This window comes from Hypomesus nipponensis, chromosome 13 (assembly GCF_054491055.1).
Source record: "Hypomesus nipponensis isolate SF chromosome 13, ASM5449105v1, whole genome shotgun sequence".
Taxonomy (NCBI): Eukaryota; Metazoa; Chordata; class Actinopteri; order Osmeriformes; family Osmeridae; genus Hypomesus; species Hypomesus nipponensis.
In genome coordinates this window covers 10809404-10830028 of record NC_140373.1, presented here as the reverse complement: position 1 = coordinate 10830028, position 20625 = coordinate 10809404, and the positions used below count along the sequence as shown (strand labels likewise).

Below are 20625 nucleotides of genomic sequence, written 5' to 3'. Positions count from 1 at the left end.
GCCTCAATTACTCCACACTGTCCTTGTTTTTAGAAGCCTGAGAAGAAGTCAAAGCCCTATGCTATGTTGATTACTTTCACAGCTTCAGGACAGTCCGTCGAGAGAAAATAATGCAACACGCCCTGAAAAATACTTGGTGGACTTTTACCTCGTGTTCTTTTTTTTCATTTGGTGAGTCAGAGAGGCTGTAGAAAAGTAAGAATTAGACGTATTGCTGACCTCTATTTTTGGTGAAGAAGTGCACATTACAGGCTGGTAATTATATATGCTGGTTGGCTGGATTTCCATGAAGGCTTGGGCAATGTAATTAACTTTATTCCTTCCCAGTCTGGTCCAGTGTCCACACTCATTCAGTCAAAACCTCTCTTTTTGTACTGAACACATCCAACAGGTACAGTAAGAATCAGGTATTCAATGAAACATGGCAATATACAAAACCGTCTGAAGTCTGTGTGCAGTTTATGCACATCAAATTCAATTATTTAAGGGAAATCTGAACATAAGCATGAGCGGGCCAATTTTCTTAATGCTTTGTCCAGAAACTTGGGGAACTGGTTCATTCAGAAGGGGGGATAGAGGTCCTGGCTCATCCAGCAGGGGGATGGAGGTGCACGTTTAGACAGCGCACCCTGACAGAGGGGGCATTCATCTTTCAGGATCCCCCAGGTCCTCCATTACAAACCACAGCGTGCCAACCAACCTGCTCTGCCTTCACAGGAAATGTTCACTTAGTTCAGGAAGTCTGAGGTTTTCCTCACCCTTTAGATGTCAGCTCTTGTCCAAACAGCACGGGGTGGATACTCAGGTCAGAACAACATAGGTGGGAAAACATGGAGACCCACAAGGGGTCTGTCAGGTAAATTTAGGATAAACGTTAAGCCTCTGATTATTTAAATATGACTGATTTGTTTCAACGAAACATCCTTTGCTCATGTTAACTGCATTTATGTTTGTTTTTAGAAGAAAGTTTAGAAGTGTATTTTCCATTAAGGCTGGCCTCCATCATGGATTCTGAATAAATTAGCTATACATGAATTGTGAACACAATGTATTATCTACATAACATCAGACAATAAACAACAATTGTTTTCAGTTAGAAAAAGAAGCACAATATTATACATTTTAATGATGGGAATAAAAGTCTAAACACATTCTTAAATGTATTAAGCCAAATAGTTGTATGCTTTGACTTATCAAAATCATAGTTTGGCTAATTATTGATCGCATGGGAGTTCAAATGAATAATTACTGTTTTATCATTTATAATAATTTGTAATACTGAATTACATTTCAAGACAGGCTGACCACAATCCAATATTACTGACATTTTGTATTTACAAATCTAAGCTATTAAATGAAACTACGGAGAAGTGTTCATGAACACATTTTGATTCAAATTCTTCGTTGAAATATGCTGTTTGGTCCAAATATTGGGACCATATGATGAGTTCATGGAATCCAGAAATGTATGAGGATTGTGCATCCATATTTAAGAATCATTCGTTCAAAGTGTTGCACCTCATTTACTGGCCCATTACCGGAAACATACCCCATGTGTAATATATATATATAAATAAACCAAAATATCACTTTTGTTTAAGGTCAACAAGTATCAGATTCTAGAGGGGCCTGCTCTTCCCAATGTTTTTTAACTGAAGTTGATTTCAGAGCCACAATAATGTGTATGCTCCAGTCCCTAGTCTTCCAGGCCTTGGTCCATTTGAGTGTTTTTTTTTTTTACATGCAGTTATGCCACAGTCCTGTAGGGGAGCTAGAGTCTCACTCAATCTTCTTCGCCAGCAGGGCCAGCTCTTTAGCCTTCTGCTTCTTTAGCTTCTTCTTGAGGAAAAGAAGGTCGATGTAGACAATGTGGTCCAGCACAGTGGAAGCACACAGCAGGCCTCCATGTAGCGCACCTGCAATCCCACAGCTGAAAACGTCCTGGCCTGTATCGCGCGCGCGCACACACACACACAGGAACACACACGGACAAGCACACACACACACATACACACACACAGGAACACACACGGACAAGCACACACACACATACAGGAACACACGGACAAGCACACACACAAAAGGCATGAGACATGGAATGACTGTCGTGCACAGCTCAACACACGATCAGATCCCCTCCGTGCCAAATGACGTTGTGTCCTTGGGCAAGGCACTTCACCCTACTTGTCTCGGGGGGAATGTCCCTGTACTGACTGTAAGTCGCTCTGGATAAGAGCGTCCGCTAAATGACTAAATGTAAATGTAAATATTAGTAGATACATCAAAATCATTTCTATCCTCTATATATTGCTCCTAAGGTTTCTTTAATTTTGTTCTCATGAGTCTCCCTGGGATATTTCCTTGTCTTCATTGAGGGTTTAGGTTGACTGAGGGGCAGTTCTATAGGCATATGTGAAGCCCTCTGTGACATCGCTTGTAAAAACAAATACATTTTGATTTGCTATATTTGGTTATTATATAGCTGAAATCTTACCTGAGATGAAGAGGTTCTTGACTGGAGTGTTGCACCTGTTCCTGGCTACAGCCTCAGCGTGGAAGCGGTCCAGGTTGTGTTCAGCTGAGTACATGGCCCCTCGCTGGGCTCCCAGGTAGTGCATGTTGGTGAGAGGAGTAGCCACATCCTGGAAGACCAGCTACCAACACAACACAGAAACATCCTTGAAAAATCTTCTTGAGATGTATGGGCCAGTGTGTTTATGTGACACACACACACACACACTCTCTCAACAGTCTCTTTAACATACACACCGACAATTGGACAGAAAGGAGACATTCATACCTTTTCCCTTAGTTTAGGGAAAATGGTGCAGGCCCAGGCAAAGAGTTGGTTAGCATATCTCATTTTGTAGTTGTGGTATTCATCCCCCCTTTTCCTCACTGCAGTGTCCTTCCACTCCTCAAACCACTCATATTTTACCATGGTTAGTATCGTCATGCAGGATTTCCCTGTGGGTGTCACAGTTTGGGCAAGTATTTTAAGCCTCTGCTTCATGCAATGTCATCCAAAGATACAATGACATTGTACTGTTGATACTATTTTCATTACCTGGGTGTCTTTTCTTGGCTTCTGGGTCTTTGGCAGAGGGGAATGTAATAAACATCATGGGAATGTTTTCAGGTGCGTCTTCTTTGCTCAGGGCAAAGAACTCATCCATCCTAAAAAAAGACAGGAATGATATCAACTTGGATGTTCTGTTTATACATGCAGTGTCACATGTTGCATTACAACAGGCCAGAGAATTCAATAGCGACCAACCCCAAGTTTCTGAAAATCTTAGGAGTTAATATCTAGGCAATACCACCACCTAGTGATGAAAGAAAGGCAACAGTAATCAACTTGACTCACGAAGTATCCATGTCATTATTCTTGAACAGCCAGAAGTTGGTCGACACAATACCAAGCTCCTCCTGGGTGGCATCGAAACCAGAGAAAACCAAGAACGATCCTCGGCCATGCCTCATCATGTCAAGTCGATCTTGAACATCTGGGGGAAAAAAATATTTTTTATTCCTGCAAAACCAAAGCTACGTAAGTGTGTTCGGACTTCGGAGGCTGAACATCATTCTGAGCATAGGTTACCTTGCTTCATGCTAATCTCTGGAGGCAGTAGTTTCTGGAAGGTGGTAAAGACGCCACAGTTGGAAATCACCACAGGTGCACGCACCTCCACCTCCTCCTGACCCTTCTTCACTTTCACACCTGCACATGATCAAGAACAAGGAAGTTAGGAATTGGTTTGGCTATCGGAGTTAGTTAAGCAGTGGGGGCAGACACACTTTGACCTACCATAAGCAGCCCCTTCCTTGTTGACCAGGATCTGGGTGACGGGTGCTCGGACCAGGACATTGCCTCCAGACTTCTGGATGACAGGGATGATGTGGTAAGAGATCTCACTGGCCCCTCCCCTGGGGTAGTACGCTCCTCTCTTGTAGTGGTGAATCAGGAGGGCATTGATGACAATACTGGAGTCCTTAGGTGGCACACCTAGAAAAGCATGTCAAGAAAAAAAAGCTTTGTGACTGAAAAGTCACGTTTAGTTAACCAGTGCTTTACCAGTGATCTGGGATAGAGAACCAAGAGATAAAAAGGTAAGTCACCATAGAAGAGGTAGGAGAAGATGACATGGAGGTCTTTGTTGCTGGTGAGAGTGCTGACGAGATCTGTTGCTCCAGTCCCAGAGAGGGTGAATATGGGGGAAAATAGGTGGGCAATCCGCGTCTTCACCAGGAAAAGGGCCAGCCACTTAGGAATCAGCTTCAACGTGGCCAGGTAATGAGTCTTCTTAGCTGACACCTGCCAAAAGGAAACGTTTTGAGAACAGTTGTGAGAAAAGGGTTCGGGTTAGTTTGAGTCAAAAATTGTGCTTCCCTTGCTCACAGTCACACATGCCCAAAAAAAACACCCTCGACTCATCAAATACCTTCATGATTTTGAAGAAGGTTTCAATGGCGGCAACGTCATCTGGGAACTGTTTTTTGAGGTGAGCCTCCATTTCGGTCTTGCCAGTGAAGATAGTGTACTCTCGCTTCTCCTCTCCCAGTCCAATCTGGATGGTGTCAAAGTGTTGGTCCAGCTCGACAAACTCCAGCTGGCCTTCGGTGATCTGGTCAAAGGCGATGCGCAGAAGGCTGTTCTCATGGAGCTGGCCAATGTAATGAAGTCCTTCAGGAGAAATCATGACAATTCAGTGCAAGTGCTTACATTCAGAAAAGTACACATCCTCCTATTTCTCACAAACACAACTTCTTACCGACATCAAATTCAAATCCTTTTTCCACATAGGTGTGGCAGCAGCCCCCAGACTGATCATGTTGTTCTAGCACTAAGACCTTCTTGCCCACTTTAGCCAACGTGGCTGCAACCGTCAAGCCTCCGATGCCACTGCCGATGACAATGACATCCAAGTCTTTGGGGACTTTGTCAACACTGAAACCTGCAAAAGGTAAGATATCACAATTCTTATCGGAACACTTGCATCTTATCTGTGTACAATTCAAGTTGTAAAAAATGAAAGCAGGTCATGTTATTTGGAGGCAAAAGTCTGAAGGTTGGCCCAAGATATCTTATTACTACAACTGGCAGTTGTTGTCTTTGTTTTGAAGCTGTAAACAGTCTTTGAACAGTATTGTGGACCGCTACTATCATCAATCAGTAATTATCTAATTAAGATAAACAGCACAGCATATGGAGATGAACAGGACTGGAACTTCAACAGTTAAATCCCCCTTAAAAAATACTGACACCCATTAGCTTTGGGTCACAATGCGGACCCCATAATATTTATCTAAATTAAAATAATAATGTTATATTTCTCTCTATATTAATTAACTAAACCTGACATTTGGCTCAGTGTTAAAGCTATAGACGGAGTCACACAGAGAAACCCACCTGAAGGTTAGATCAATCACAAAATTAGCATTTTGGAACATGTATTGTATCATACAGTCGGCAAATTCTGATTTCCTGTGTTGAAACAGGGTGCCTGATACAGAATAGCGTGACACAGTATATAGACTATAGAGAAAATCACCCTCTGGACACCATATCTGTAATCATTAGAAATGCAAATTGGACTTAAATTAAAGTAGCAGATGACTACAGCACAACTGTTGAATGTCTGAAGCATAGGCTAGACAGGAAGACATGTTTATCATCTTTACCTTGTTTGATCACTTTGTCCCTCTTCTTCTGGTCATATTCCCGGGGGCCCGGTGGTCTCACAGACTCTATAGAGAAGGGACTTGGCTTGCCAAACAGGTACCAGTATGACCCTGCAGCCCACATCACCAACCAGACCACAAATATCAACAGCCACATGATCAGAGTTCAGCTACAGCCTGTGGAGAAGGAAACCAAGTTTGCAGCTTTAAAACCTGTTGATTCTGAAACTGCCTTGCCCCATCAAGCCCCTTTTATCGTACTGAGTGACAAAGGTCTGGTTGGAAGGACGAGAAAGTATGTTTGTGTAACTGACGATTATCTTCGCACTAGCCGTAATAGGATTATCATGTAATAGCGGGCAATAAAGATAAAACACCTGCATGAGGTATGTTCTACGAGGATGTTCTGCGAGGATGGTTACACAAAATGGTTGCCCAAGCACCACAGTGCTGGATGGACACTGCACTTTGAAGCTGAAAAATATTATCTTTGAAGTGTCAACAAAAAAGACTTGACAAAGAAACTATTGAATACATTCAAATATAATGCTGAAATTAGTAGTAGGCTAGCCACATAATCATACCACTAAAACAAAAGTTATCTGCCAGTCTTAAATTACTTGTGTAACTAGTGTTATCAGATAAGGTAATTAAGATAGTGAGGAATTGTGCAAACCCTCCATAGACTTTATACACATACGTCTTTTTATGGATTTGTTACATTAGTTTAGTTAACAAAGCCTTCTAGTCATGTTTAAGGTAGAAATTTGGGTAGAACGTCATACCTGAATAACATAAACATTACCCAAGTGAAGTGATAATAGCTATAAAATACTTTAAATAACTGGAACCTGTGGAATTAACTAGCTTTCCTACTCACCAAAAAATGAATCCTTCAATTCCATAACCTTTTATCAATGCAAATAATTAATTTGAAAATCCACAACTTATTTAAGTTTCTTAACCAATCAATAAAATGTTTGAACATGTACAATAAGAAGTAAACATTCATTGTTTAAGCACTTATTATGTCCACTTCACCTTGTTTCAAGGACAACACAGACAGTTCTCTCTTTGGACAAAATCCTTCACCAAAACAATACTTTTCAGACTAACTAAAAACTGCAGTTAACTGAATCTGAACACATGTAATGCAAACATGAAAGGCTGAACCCTGCCCTCCATTGGGGTATGCCCCCTGAACTGAACAGGTGTTTCCTATTTCTAATAATTGAGTTTTCTCTGCAGGTGAGCTGTCACCTATAGCCTATCTACGTCTGGGATTCTGGTTATGGCGAGCTGGACATTGGTTGTATGCAAGCACGCACCAGGTTTATTCTTCACGCTGCTGTAGTGTAGCCTAGGTAATAATAATCCGTGGGTCAACCCGGCGGTAAATGATATGCCTGATTGGCAAGCTGCTTTCTGGTCTACTTTGGGGACAAATACAACAGGCGACAACGTCTTGTATTACATTTTTGTACATTGTATATGGGTTTGATACCAATACGTAGAAAATGAGCAGAGGTACCAAAATAAATAGGTAGGCTACATTAAAATAAATAAAATAAAAGAGCAACTTGTGACCTATGTATTTTAATTACACCAATTACAGGATCACAGCTTGTAGCCTGTTGGCTGGTTTCAGTGCTCTCTATGCCAGGCTAAACCGAAACAGCTTCACTTCACGCCTTTCTGCAACATTCTCTTTCATTCATTTTATAGAACGAGCCAACTACTTGTTAATGTTTAGTCCAGCGATTCCATGATGAGCTATGTTATCTCAAAAGGACAAGTACACATGCCGATAGAGACAATTCTGTTCCAGAATATATATATATGAAGACTGAAGACTTTTTTTCACCTTTTGAAAACACACCCTTGACATTACCATTTGCATTTAGTAATTTAGCAGACACTCTTATCCAGAGCGACTTACAGTCAGTACAGGGACATTCTCCCAGAGGCAAGTAGGGTGAAGTGCCTTGCCCAAGGAGACAACTTCATTTTGCACGGCCGGGAATCAAACCAACAACCTTCTACAAGACTACAAGAATTGTTGCAGCTTTCATTTAGAAGATGAGTTTATGTTCATCCTTCTTCTAATCTTGAAACTTGTCATAGTAATATCATATCATGTGTTGGGGAGGGGAGGGCTGTACATGTACTGGAATTGGATCCTAAGCTCAAGTCTCAGGAATGAGCTTAAGGACTTTGACACAGGAAGCAGCTGTGTACTTTATCAAAAGGCCAAAAGGCCCAGCTTCTTCTAACCCAGAAATCCTATTATACATTACTGTAAGACTGACATGACGGCAATGGTTTTGTCAAATCACAGAGCTCAAGATGAAGGAGACAGACAAGTTATCTTGCTGATCAGAGGTAGGAATATTGCCACGTTTACCAAATGTGCAAATGTTCAAATGCTGATTATTGGCCCACTTTAAATTTACCCTTAGAAGGAATAGAACTTGAAGCTTTTAAAATGGATACATTCTACAAAAAAAATTAGATGTTGCAGATAAAACACTGAAAATATTCACAAGTCACAAGGTAATCCTACAAGTAAATAAAATCACAAAACAGGAAAAGGTCAAATCTCTGTACAGCTATTTGTGTTTAATTACAAATTGACACAGATACAGTACATAATTACAGCAACACATATTATCCAGAAATAGGAAGTGGAAGCCTGCCTCAAAATAATGACATCATGACACATTTGATGTGCTTTCTCTCCGTACTGTCTGTCTAGAATGAATCTCTAGAAGATTCATCCACACAGTGCCAGGTATGTGGTTGGAATATATACACACTGTCTCATAAAAAACGTTGTTACTTCTTCTGGATGTCTGTGCTAGGTAATTATACAGCCACCCTTCTCTTTGAACGGGTTCTTGTCCTCAGGCACACCCTTGATCAGAGGGTCTTCAGGTGCCAGGCCCTCAACAAAGTCAATTGTTTCCTTGACATTTACTCCAACCTGCCAAGGAGAGATTTTACAATAGAAGAAGAAGAAGAAGAAGAAGAAGAACAAGAAGAAAAAGAGGAAGAAGAGGAGGAGGAGGAGGAGGAGGAGGAGGAGGAGGAACAAAAAAGATGAAGGAAGATTAGCAAAGGAAGAAGAATGAGCAATCGTTGACATCATGACTTTTATGCATGTTCAATAAAGTCCCTTTGGAATGTATTTCCCTGACGGTGGTAAAGTAATTTTCTTTTCACAGCGATAATTCAAGGACAGACTGATCCTACCAAAACACCTTTTTCTACACAAATGTTATCTTATATTGTAGAATTTTCAAGGAGCAGAGTATGCCAGGTTCTCACCGGGGTTCGAGGAGTGTTCACTTCCTTCTTCAGCTGATCAAGCTCCATTTTCAGGATCTCTTTATCTGACATGTCCCGAGCCATCTTGGCTAAAGTGACAAAAAAAAAAGATTTATGGCCACATTTTCTACAAAGAAGGGACAAGGCACTGCTCATGTCACACAGGTTTGCGCAAATACATAGATAGACAATGACACTGATGAAACAATAATACAATCTAAATTGTCTATAATTGAGATTCCTAGAGCACTGTTAGGAAATTATCTGCCCTATTGCCGTGCTCATTTTTTTACCACAACATCGTATAACATTTTGGTCATGACATTTTCGAAGCAAAATAAAAAAAAATGTAATCTTCCCAGATAATAACATTATCAGCGAAGCAAACTGATAACTTCAATTCAGAAATCTTCCAGGTCTTACCTGTTGAATAGTGGGACGTCCAACAGTCAGAGAAAAGTTCTTAGCTCCTAAGAGCTCATCTAGGGCTGCTTTCTGCTAGAATCTCTCTCTGCACTGACAGCTGAAGCTGCATCCCACAGCCCCTCTTTTTCTGTGACCCGGCAGGCTTTGGGACTGATGTCACCAATCCGTCCTGATCTTATTAAGCAATCAAGAGGTGTAAACCCACAAACCCTCTCTCCTTGAGCAGGAAGAGAAGGGGCCTGTTAATACATTCAAGTTTCTTTAAAAAGCTGGAAGAAGCACAGGCATAGAGCAGAACAGAGGTCCTGTCCTTCTGGCACTGAGGGGACTGAAACATGTGTATACACTGTCACGTATGCATTGCTGTATGTATACCCATGCACACCCATACACACCCGAACATCCGTGTCTATACATACACTGACTCGAAGGGCCAAGTTTGGTATTGAAAAGAAATATCCCAATAAGGGGCTTGATGAAGTGTCCATATTTGGGAGAAAATGTGTTAACCTTGTAACCTTGTAACCTAGTAACTTTGACAAAACAAATCCACCTAAACCTAATCCTGTTTGTAGCCATGGGTCGTGCTACTGCCTGCTGGCTGGTTACTGACTCACCCCCACCATCCCATGTTCTACTATTAAACTTTAAATCAAACATTATTTTAAATGATTAAAATGTAACTGTGACAGTTATCGTACTACCTACACTGAGATTAACAGAACAAGATGGACAGATTTACCCTAGGTAAATTGTGTAGACGAGTCCTTTTTTTTGTCAGTATTTTTTTTATGGTTTCAAGCCTGTACATCTCCTGTATATGTTCATCTGACATATTTTTCAGTGTAAGCATACATAAAGGACAGCGGGTGCAAAGCACCCCACACCAAGAGGGTACGAGTTGCAAATCCTTGATCCCTGCATCAGAATCGTGTTTTCACTTGCTTCCCATGCCAAGGACACTGGCCAGCACTAAGGTGATCCGATCCTTCACGTCATTCAGTTAACGGTCCAAAGCTTAGTAGCATCAAACAGTACCGCACAAATAAAAGTATAGTTGAACAATGATTAGCTGAACATTTACTTAATAGCACAACCCATGGCTTTATTGTTATCATGCAGTTTCAGAAGTGTACTCCCCTGAACCAATCGCTTTAGTAGGCAGTTGCATTCCTGCAGCAAACTGTAGTTTAAATGCAGAAGAAGAGCCCCAGATGAATAGCCCTAATATCTCAAGAGGCAATTTTCTGTCTAGACAGAAAGCTGAATAACTTGTACTTTCTTAGTATGTGTTTGAATCAAAAGTCAATGTGCAATACTGACACTTTCTATCATTTGAAGGTTCCAATACCCCGTTTTGTTGAGCGCTCACTCAAAGTTAAAGGCCAGGGTGGAGACAAGATGGTGATTGATCCCTGGATAATCCTTCACATGGATTTTTTCACCCGTAAGCCATTCCCAGAATCTAGGTTAGTCTCATCTAATGTAGATTAGCCAAAGAGACGCATCGCCCAAGATTAACAAGTGTCTCCTTGGAAACTTCTAGATCAGCCTCAGTAAGTGGTGAACAACCAAGAGAATCTGACAACTCCTAGCACTGGCTATTGACTGTAGAGAACACCGATTTTAACATTACAACGTTAAATGCATTCTGGTTGGGGTGTTTTAAATGATTCAAACACTTTTTTGACTGAGGTTAATATAAACTCTAGAAGTTATGAATGAGTTCTGCATGAGTGGCCAAACGCAGTGGGGGCCTGTAACTTCAAAGCACAAACATCACGGCACACACAGCACTCACGTCACACACATAACACACGTGCACAAACACGTGATTTCATGCAGACAACCAAACACACATTAGATAATAGGGCATTACTGGTATCCTGCATTAAGACTCTCAGATGAGTATAATTGAGTCTAGTCTCAATTTAATGGGTGAAAAGAAGGATTCAATTTAGACTTAGCTCATTATTTTGTTAAACCGTGCTTCAATCAATCTATGTATCTATGTATCTATCCATCTATGTATCTATGTATATATCCATCTATGTATCTATGTATCTATCCATCTATGTATCTACGTAGCCTATCTATCATCTATCATACCTCTTTTGTCTACCTTACTGTCTTTACATATATTTCTTCTTATCAATGATCTTTTTATCACATTTGTTTCCCCTCTCAATAACAGTTTGGTGGAAATGTGTTGAGAATCTTTGTAGGTTGACCTCTTTAGGCACATTAACCAATTGAAGTGTCAATGCTCAAATCTTTGGGGTATTACAATAATTAGTTTAATTTCCTCTTCTGCATGTTGTATTTGAGTACTTGTTGTAGCACAGCATAAATAGTACGAAATCACTTTCGTAATAAGTTTATAATAATGTTATATTGTTGCACTGTGTCTGGTGAAATAAATGTTCCTTGGCTGCAACTACAAAAATATATTTAGAATTATGACCTTCTGATCCTCGACTTTTCTGCCGTACTCTCTACATGCACTTTAGAAGAAAGCGTCTGAATTAATCAAAGGTATAAATCCAAAATAATGTATTTGTACTGTATGTACTTCAAACTTGTATCCAGTAGGTGGCAATAGTACACCTTTTATGGACAATCTGAACGACGTTGCGCCCCGAAGCTTTAAAAACTGTCACCAGAATTAAAGACTCTAAACGATCATGACAAAAGGTAACTATAGTTCTTGCTTTAATTTCGTGTTTAACATAATACCATATATAAAATCTAAAATACGTTACTAGTATACTATTCCTTAGTGTCCTTAATGGTACAGCAGTGTGGTCATCTCACTTCACACAGAAAGCTTTTACTTTGACATTTTACAGGCGTCGACACAGGAAGCTGACATTACTTTGCGTTTTGCTGCTGATCTGTCACTCCAGCAATCATGGCTGCCCCTAGCAGAAAGCAAGTTTTGAGGTTTCTCTCCCAATTCGGAGCGTTTATTCTAACCCGATTTGGGTTTTGGAACTGCTTCAGCATGCTAATGCTTTTCGCAGAGCGTGCTGATGCTAAACGGTAAGTTCTACCTGAATGCTTTACAGTACCTTCTATTTGCAAATAGTACCTAGCTAGCTATCGAATATAACCTGTAAAGTTCGCGTAATTATAAAGTGTCGTAATTGTATTCTGTATATTGTAGTTTAACATCACGTTTTAGTCAACTAGTGCATCTTAAATTTGATTAAAAATGTACTTGGTTGTATACTGTCTCAGTTTCCGGTATTGTAAACTTACTTGCTGCTTTCTGGACATCACAAGCGAGTCATCTGGATTGAGTTAGTTAAAGATGAAAGTTATTTTCGTCGTCTTTAATTTGAAGCAAGCGACTACCTTGTAATTTAACAGGAGTCCATGATGAGCTCGCTATCTCCTTTTGATTAAGCTTGCCAATTAAATGACTTGATGGCACTTTTGACAAATAGACTACTACTGCATTTACTCTGCAGTAGATAAGTGTCCGGTATAATTTTGAGAAAATAAAAGTCCTATTGTTTCCAGGAAGCCTGACATACAGGTGCCCTACTTGTATGTCGACATGGGAGCAGCAGTGCTTTGTGCCAGTTTCATGTCATTTGGGGTGAAGAGGAGGTGGTTTGCGCTGGCAGCTGCCATGCAGCTGGCCATTAGCACCTATGTCTCCTATATAGGTGAACACGTGCACTACACTGACTGGCTAAAGGTGAGTTACTTTGTTAAGATGTCTTCCTGTCAACTAATGCTTATCTGTTTTGATGGTTATTATACAAGGACTTTTATTGTGGACTTTTCTGCAGGTACGGATGTATTCCAGAGTTCTGGCCATTATTGGAGGTTTTTTGATTATGGCCAGTGGTGCAGGTGAAGTTTACAGACAGAAACCTCGTACCAGATCCTTGCAATCTACTGGACAAGTTTTCCTCGGTGTCTACCTGATCTGTGTGGTAAGACCTTCCTCTTTACGGAAGTGCGACCTAGAAAAGGAGACTGTGTGAATCCCCCTCCCCCACCCATGGTGCAATAGACCTACTTGGAGTCAATTAACCTGAAATATAGAAGATGAGAACATACGTGAGTGTGTGTGTATGTGTATATAGAATCCATTAGACGAGAGCAATTAATGAGCCAAGTTTAATGGTTTCAGTTGGGTTAGATATATAAGGCTTAGGTTTCCTGTCTGCTCATCAAAAGTGTCCTATGTCCTATCGATTGTACATAATGGAAATATTGTAGAGCCTGGTCCAGAGTCTAGACTGCCAAGCGAAAAAGCACTGCATCTAAATGCAGTATTCTGTTCCCACCACCAGGTGTACTCACTGCAACACAGTAAAGAGGACAGACTGGCCTACCTGAACCACATTCCTGGTGGAGAGATCATGCTGATGCTTCTGGTGGTGATGTATGGGGTGCTAGCCCTGGCCTTCCTCTCCGGCTGCTACGTTCGCCTGGCGGCCCAGGTCCTGGCCGTAGTCCTGCCCCTGGTCCTGCTTTTCATCGATGGGAACTTGGGCTACTGGCACAACAACTGCCGGGTGGAGTTCTGGAACCAATTGAAACTGATTGGGCATAACGTGGGCATATTTGGGGCTATGCTGATCCTAGCCACAGATGGCTGAACAAACACCCAGGACTGTTTGACAGCTGCCCCAAATACAAGTACTACTTATATTTGGAATGAGATTTGAGGCCCTTTCGACATGGTCTACGATGGCTCCTCAGGAATGATGCACACGTCCAGTCGGTCCTGTCTGGATGCTGGTACCTGAACGCTGTCTCGGTCGTCTTTGTCCTGCACAAACTCTTATTTTGCTTCCACGGATAAATGCGCTCCATTTGAGGTTTTAAACTTCTAGGATTATGTTTACATTTCTTTCTTATCTTTTCTTCTATTTAACATTTTGCTCTGAAACTTGACTCTTAAATAAGATTTAACACTAGTAGATTGTAATTTGTCAAAGTATTTGGGAAGAAAATTTTAAGGTTTTATCATTGAATACTTATTACAATATATTGTCAGAGTAACTTGAAATTTGCCATCTGTACCACTGAATAACAATCCAGAAATAGGATTATTTCAGACCCAATATTTCAAATGTATGGTTGTTTTGTATACTTTTGTTTTATGTTTCATGCAAGGCATTCCTATACATGTAGGTTGTCATTTAACGTAATAATAATAAAAAACATTTTGTATTACATGTATTTTCACTTTTATGCTTGTTGAAGTTCTGTTTTCCTTGTCTTCTCTGGGGGTGTAGGTTTGCTCTAGGGTGTTGACATCTTTAAAGCCCTTTATGATATGGGAAGTAAAAAGAGCTGTACACATTTGTTAATATTCTTTTCTGAGATTCTCTAAGATGTGAATTGTATATAACCAAATATAAGTGCTTCTCAACATGACCTACTCTGCCTTTAACAAAATATTTGTGAAAGAAATTGAAACTTATTTACAAATACTCATCCACTCTATTCTGTAATGCATGCTGGCAGAAAATATTGCTGAAATATCCAAAATCCCTTTATTAATTTAATATACTGTATTTCACAATTTGACTAAGACACATAACAGCAAGTCCAAATACGTTAAGTGTAATAAAGACTTCCAGCTTCTTCAGGTTGTCAAATTGCTCCAGGGTAGGAAGGTCCAGTTGCCCCAAGAGGTTGTGGTCCAGCTGCAGCACCTGGAGGGGTGACAGGCCTTGGGAGGAGTGTGGGGAACACATCTCAGTTGGTTGTAACTGAAGTCCAATCTTTCCAGAAACGTCAGGGATGACAGTGCCTGGAAGATACAATTACTGTCATTGTGGCGCAAGATATATATATATATATATATATATATATTATATATATTTATAATATATAACTACCATTACAGCATAATGTGTGTTTGTATGTATATACATAAATATTACAGATCCACCTCAATAAAAGAGCGATTATACAAATGTACAATTAAGTAGAGCATGTGAATGGGGTTGGTGCTTACCTGTGGCTATAGAGCCTGGAGGCTGCTGTTGGCCAGTATCAGGATCCTTAGTGACCACAGCCCTGTAAAAGAGCCAGGTCCAGCAGCCAGGTACCATGGGGAGATCCCATGAGGAATGTGAGTTGATCAACGAGAATTACAGTCCACCGAGTCAGAATGTTCATAGCAGAGGCAGTGGAGTTGACAGTTTGACACCCCCAGTCATTCACCTGATTAGAAGTAGGTGCAGAAAGCATGGCCAGGGCAATAACAGGGCATGTTGAAATATCTGTTGTTTTCTACAAGCTGTGCAGGTTGCCGTGGTGGTCTGGGCATCTGCCATGGCATTGGGAGACGGCTTGCCGCATTTTCAGAAGTTGAATCCCCAGAATGTAACTCATTCTATTGTTAAATGAAATGGCAGAGCAGCACTGGAATAAGCGTGTGCACATTGTTTACTATTCTTTAACAGTAAGCATGGAATATACCTGATTAAAAGAAGACAAAAAGCGCATTAGCATCAAAATTCTGGGTTCAAGTCCAGACATTTCCAGAACACCACCAAAACCAAGTATTTATGTTTGCAATGATAGTTTAGGACATTGTCCTCATATCCCCTCCAATTGTAGACCACTCAGTGAGAAATAAGTGCTGAATGTCACATGCCCAGAGTAACACAAGACAGTATTTTGGAAGACATACCTTAATTCACTTGAAGGTCACCATCACAAGCTTCACCAATCCACTGGTGATTTTTCCTAGAGCAAGTGGTCAATATGCCTTTAATACACTCAAATATTCATTTGCCATAAATGTATAAATTAATTTTAATAGGGCTAGTCAAGTTGTTTCGCAGGTGTTCCAAGAGAGCCATGAGTACAGTGTAAATGTTGGCAACCTGCGTGAAAAACAGGAAGCCTTCCTGACGTAAATAATTCATTGAAAGGAGAGGTTTGCAACGTCATTAATGACCTGTAAGCACTTCTGCTTCTCAAAACAGAATTTTAAATAACAAATCAATTACACTGCAGCCCAATATAGATGTTCTTTCAACTATTTGGTCTTGCCAAGATGATTAACTTGATATCATATCAGGTATCAGACAATTGTTAATGTAATTATTAGCAAAATCCATTGAAATGGCAGTATCGACCATGATGTAGACAGCAAAACCTACTGAATGAGACAAGGAACATAATATTAATCCATGAGTCCACATCCTTTTCAAATTAACATTGTGGGCTATGAACATGCCACAAAAAGGTGTGGAAATTACAGTATTACAGTCAGAATTTTTGTTTCTTTTATTTTAGAAAATGTCCTTTTTAAAGTGTGGCATTTCAAGTCACATTTTGTTTAAAATACAGAAAATACAGACACTTGTAGAACATGGATACAGCAAAAAGGAAAAAAAAAAAAAATGACAGAAAATAAAGCTAACAAGCCTTTCTGACTGCTTGAGTTTTTTTTCTTTTTGAAGAAAATGGAATTGAAGGCAAAGGGAGAAGGGATGAAAAAGAAGCTGTTTGGAAGGGTTCGGGTGGGGTGGGTGGGGAGAATGAAACAAGTTAGTTAAGGAAACTATGGATGCTTTATGGTTCATGTTTAAATTATCTTTATAAAGTCTAATTTAAGATTTACTCTTTCCTCGTTCTTTTTTTATCTTTTTCTTAAATGTTTTTTGATCTTCCGGACCCAGGGCCCTCAGCGCTCCTCCTCATGGTCTTGGGACTGAGGGCAAGGAATGCCGACCTCATCTGGCAGTGGGACCAAACTGCCCGCGTCGCCTTCCCCAGTCAACCTACGCAGGCGACTCAAGATGATAAAGTGGAGTCCTTCTGTGTTTGCTGTGCTTGTGAACGTTGCATGGACTTCTGACTTTCCACATCTCTAAAATGTTTCTCAACCTACAAGGAGAAGATCATGTTTGAGATATATACAGTAACACAATTTGGATCATCCATTTGAAGTTGGTATATATATATATATATATATATACATACACAAACACACACACACACATCCCAATGACAAAATCAATACATTTTCAACCCATCGTAAACTGCTGTCAGTAATACCTCACTAATACAACCCAATTGCTGCATTCTCTAGTTCGAGCACCTACAGACAGGACTATCCACACACCAAGAAACAGACAACTCTGCGGGCCTGAATACTTACTATTTTGCGTACATGACTTAAAGCGCTTCCCTCTTTGCCTTTGCAATTCTCAACCTGGTAAGGCGGCGAGATTACGACGTCGTCCATCACAATGATGTTCTTCTCCTGCCATTTACAGTCTTTGATGCTTCAACAAGAAGAAATCATTAGAAAGAGACCTGAAACATCTGACAGCTGCCATCTCCTTTAAACACCGCCACTCGACATGCATATTTACAGTTGGGTCTTTTGCAAAGTTTGCTTCAGAAATCTCAAACAAATCAATCCAAAATAAACCATGACTTTTATTGGAGGCCCTTAGTCAGGCTACTGACAGTTATGTACCATTGGTGGAAATGCTTACGTTTTGTGAATAGTCTGGAATAGCTGTTGGCCTTCCACAGAAACCCCAGCACTGATTGCATAGGCTTGGGAGAGCTTGTCTTCCTTTTCCGTCCTTGCCCGATTGGCAAGCTTTGAGGAGATGAAAAAGAAAACTGTTTTAATATCTAGGGGTAATCCAACGAGACAGTGTCAATTCACCACAGAAAACCACTGTTAAGCAATTGTGAACTGAAGTACATACGACAGAGCACCGTGTCCTGACTCACACCCCCTTTCCTTGCGCCCTCCCACCTCGTGTTAGTCCCATCACACCTAACCCCATGCACTAGCCGCAATCACAATAACAAACCAGGACAAAAAGACACACAATGTGGCTGAAGATCTCCAGTGGATGTGGTGTAGACAAGATAAGTTTTCAACCCCTCTCCGTGTGCCTTGGTCAACTAAAACCAGTTCTGACCACTTTGGTTATGTTTGAATAACCCGGCAGAGCGAGTTTGAGACAATTCGTGTTCTACAAGATGTGTTCTAGTGGGCGACTTTGCACATGCAAGGTGGAGGTCGGGGAATGGAAATGGCGTTACCTTGCTAACATTCAGAGATGCTAGAGGAGGAGGAGTTTCAGTGCGATCGTTTATTATGTCCACTTCAGAAACATACGCTAAGTTGATCAGAATGACGTCATGGAGGTTCGGCTTTCCACTGGAAGGAGCGCATTCTGGAAGGATCTGAAGTCAAGGTGAACATCCAAATACATGCTGGCACCTGACATCACAGAAAACATTGTTTTCCACAATGATCACATTGTGGAAACCCTTTCCTCTGTTACCTACCATTAAGAAAGACAACGCATGCAGCAACCAGCAGTCACAACCAGGGTCAATGCTGCCACCTTTGTAACCATGGATAAGCAAAGCACCAATAGAGCACCATATTGCCAGGCTCACAAAGCTAAATCTAATACTTAGAAGTGCTGTCTTTGACTTCTGTTGTTTTGGATAGCAGCATGCTAAATTAAAAAAATGTTAAATGAGTAGCTCAGGCCAAGTTTATAAAATACATCGATTACGAATCAGGAAAGGAAAACATTTAAAGGTTAGCGTTGATATGCCCAGAAACACCATTTACACATTTGATAAAGTGCACCTGTACCTTACAAGTCCCGGAGAACAGACGGTGAGATCTGGACAAAATCTAAGCTTATGCATGCCGAGTACCTTAAAATTCGAATTGACAATCACATGGGATTTACTGCCTTGACAGTCCAATGAATGAGTGACACCCTAATCTTGATGGACATTTTTTTTTTTTTATGAAACTTGTTAACAGGTCTAATTCCCTTTTAAGTAATATGCATGGGCAGGGTTGTCTGCATAAACGAATAATCACTTATTGCTAGGTAGTTTTTCTTATTTACATACATGTCAGATGATGGTTGTCTTCCATCACGAGACTCGGGACAAAAAAAATACTAGTAAAGCTATAGCTTGCTACCGTAGATGGCGTGAATGTTAACCGTTCCAAATGAATTATTTTACTGCTTGATTAAACCTTAGGCCTAGCTATTGTAATAGCAGCTACTAAATATCTGCTTGCTAGCTAACTAACGACTACTGTAACTAGCGAGAAAAAAAACGACTGCCCATCTGTATAGCTAGCAGATTCTCAAAGTTTAAGAAGCTACCACAATACATACACGTAGCTTGCATCAACTGATTATGTGACAGACATGACTTAAACCTAAATGTCACTGTGACACTTGTCTGTGGCTTTAGGCAGCTAGCTAGCTAGTTTGCTTGTTAGCAGCAAGTCCGTGAAACTGCCATGATGCCATTTACTACAAGGTTCTGCCAAATAGTGATCCTAGCCGAGGACTAGCAATACAATGTGGAATCTCAACACATGGAAGCCTGAAACTAAGGTTTTAGTACATTTACAACGATGTATACCCATTCATGGATCATCTTGAAACCTTATTGCGCAACGGCAATTCAAATTGACGATTAAAAAATATTTAAATGGGACAAAGATAGCTATACAACTCGACTACTTCCAATTACGCCTGCGCGGATCACTATTTGACATATTTCGGTTGGCTACCCTACAGGGCCTTCCAGCCAGAGACAAGAGGCCGAAGATTCAATAGCTCTCAAACACTTAGAAAGGATACTCAAAGTCAACATCTTGGACTGGTAGTCAAAAGCCACCACCTCTCCTTGCAGACGCTGGCCCAAACAGGTGAGGCAAGAGACATGGCTCCCGACGCTGAAATACTCCCCCGGTCCAGGAGCCGCCATCTTCTCCGCCAGGAAACCGGAGCGCCAGCTTTACGTAAAAGTACGTGATTGCGTCATTTAGATGACAATGGGGCGTGTCGAATATTCACTCATTCATATTTTATTCATTCACTGAGCAAGATTCTTGTACATGGCAACCAACACGACTGGGCCTATGTCAGTTGTGTGTAGGCTACAACATATGAGGATGGGGTACAAATTAGTATAATTGTTTTTAGTTTGACAGTCAATTTCAAAAGTTATGAAAACCATAGTACTAAATGGTTTTCAGTCTTTAATCAATGCAGACCTTGGACAATGCCATGTTAAAAATTATCAATGATCAAATCACAAATAACCTTGGACTAAAAGCACATAAAAAAACAAACAGTAATCACACTTCATTTTAAATGGACAGTACAACTACCAGTGAATTTATTT

The 20625-nt window shown here is 40.5% G+C and overlaps 4 protein-coding genes across 5 annotated transcripts; 1 reads left to right on the top strand and 3 right to left on the bottom strand.

Annotated features, from left to right (window-relative positions):
• Positions 1 to 1110: 1110 nt before the first annotated feature.
• LOC146260017 (inactive all-trans-retinol 13,14-reductase) lies at positions 1111 to 6755 on the bottom strand. Its single transcript, XM_084670264.1, has 13 exons — positions 6724 to 6755; positions 6060 to 6156; positions 5683 to 5859; positions 4773 to 4955; positions 4443 to 4684; positions 4120 to 4315; positions 3809 to 4006; positions 3602 to 3721; positions 3368 to 3506; positions 3068 to 3177; positions 2801 to 2967; positions 2495 to 2654; positions 1111 to 1946 (listed from the first exon to the last, which is right to left on the bottom strand). Exons 3-13 carry the CDS (start codon positions 5837 to 5839, stop codon positions 1780 to 1782), a joined length of 1839 nt encoding a protein of 612 aa, XP_084526390.1. The 5' UTR covers positions 5840 to 5859; positions 6060 to 6156; positions 6724 to 6755; the 3' UTR covers positions 1111 to 1779.
• Positions 6756 to 8320: 1565 nt separating this feature from the next.
• Positions 8321 to 12945, bottom strand: gngt2b (guanine nucleotide binding protein (G protein), gamma transducing activity polypeptide 2b). 2 transcript variants are annotated; one of them, XM_084670618.1, is made up of 3 exons: positions 12697 to 12945; positions 9010 to 9098; positions 8321 to 8665 (listed from the first exon to the last, which is right to left on the bottom strand). In XM_084670618.1, the coding sequence occupies exons 2-3, from the start codon at positions 9091 to 9093 to the stop codon at positions 8540 to 8542; spliced, it is 210 nt and encodes a 69-aa protein (XP_084526744.1). In that variant the 5' UTR covers positions 9094 to 9098; positions 12697 to 12945; the 3' UTR covers positions 8321 to 8539. The 2 variants fall into 2 exon arrangements, with proteins under 2 accessions (XP_084526744.1, XP_084526743.1); XM_084670617.1 differs by lacking the exon at positions 12697 to 12945 and adding an exon at positions 9433 to 9557.
• tmem101 (transmembrane protein 101) lies at positions 12303 to 14646 on the top strand. Its single transcript, XM_084670614.1, has 4 exons — positions 12303 to 12477; positions 12961 to 13141; positions 13236 to 13382; positions 13746 to 14646. The coding sequence occupies exons 1-4, from the start codon at positions 12347 to 12349 to the stop codon at positions 14052 to 14054; spliced, it is 768 nt and encodes a 255-aa protein (XP_084526740.1). The 5' UTR covers positions 12303 to 12346; the 3' UTR covers positions 14055 to 14646.
• A 2046-nt stretch (positions 14647 to 16692) lies between these two features.
• lsm12b (LSM12 homolog b) lies at positions 16693 to 20244 on the bottom strand. Its single transcript, XM_084670616.1, has 5 exons — positions 20079 to 20244; positions 18493 to 18626; positions 17928 to 18037; positions 17585 to 17711; positions 16693 to 17310 (listed from the first exon to the last, which is right to left on the bottom strand). The coding sequence occupies exons 1-5, from the start codon at positions 20203 to 20205 to the stop codon at positions 17218 to 17220; spliced, it is 591 nt and encodes a 196-aa protein (XP_084526742.1). The 5' UTR covers positions 20206 to 20244; the 3' UTR covers positions 16693 to 17217.
• Between the last annotated feature and the right edge of the window lie 381 nt (positions 20245 to 20625).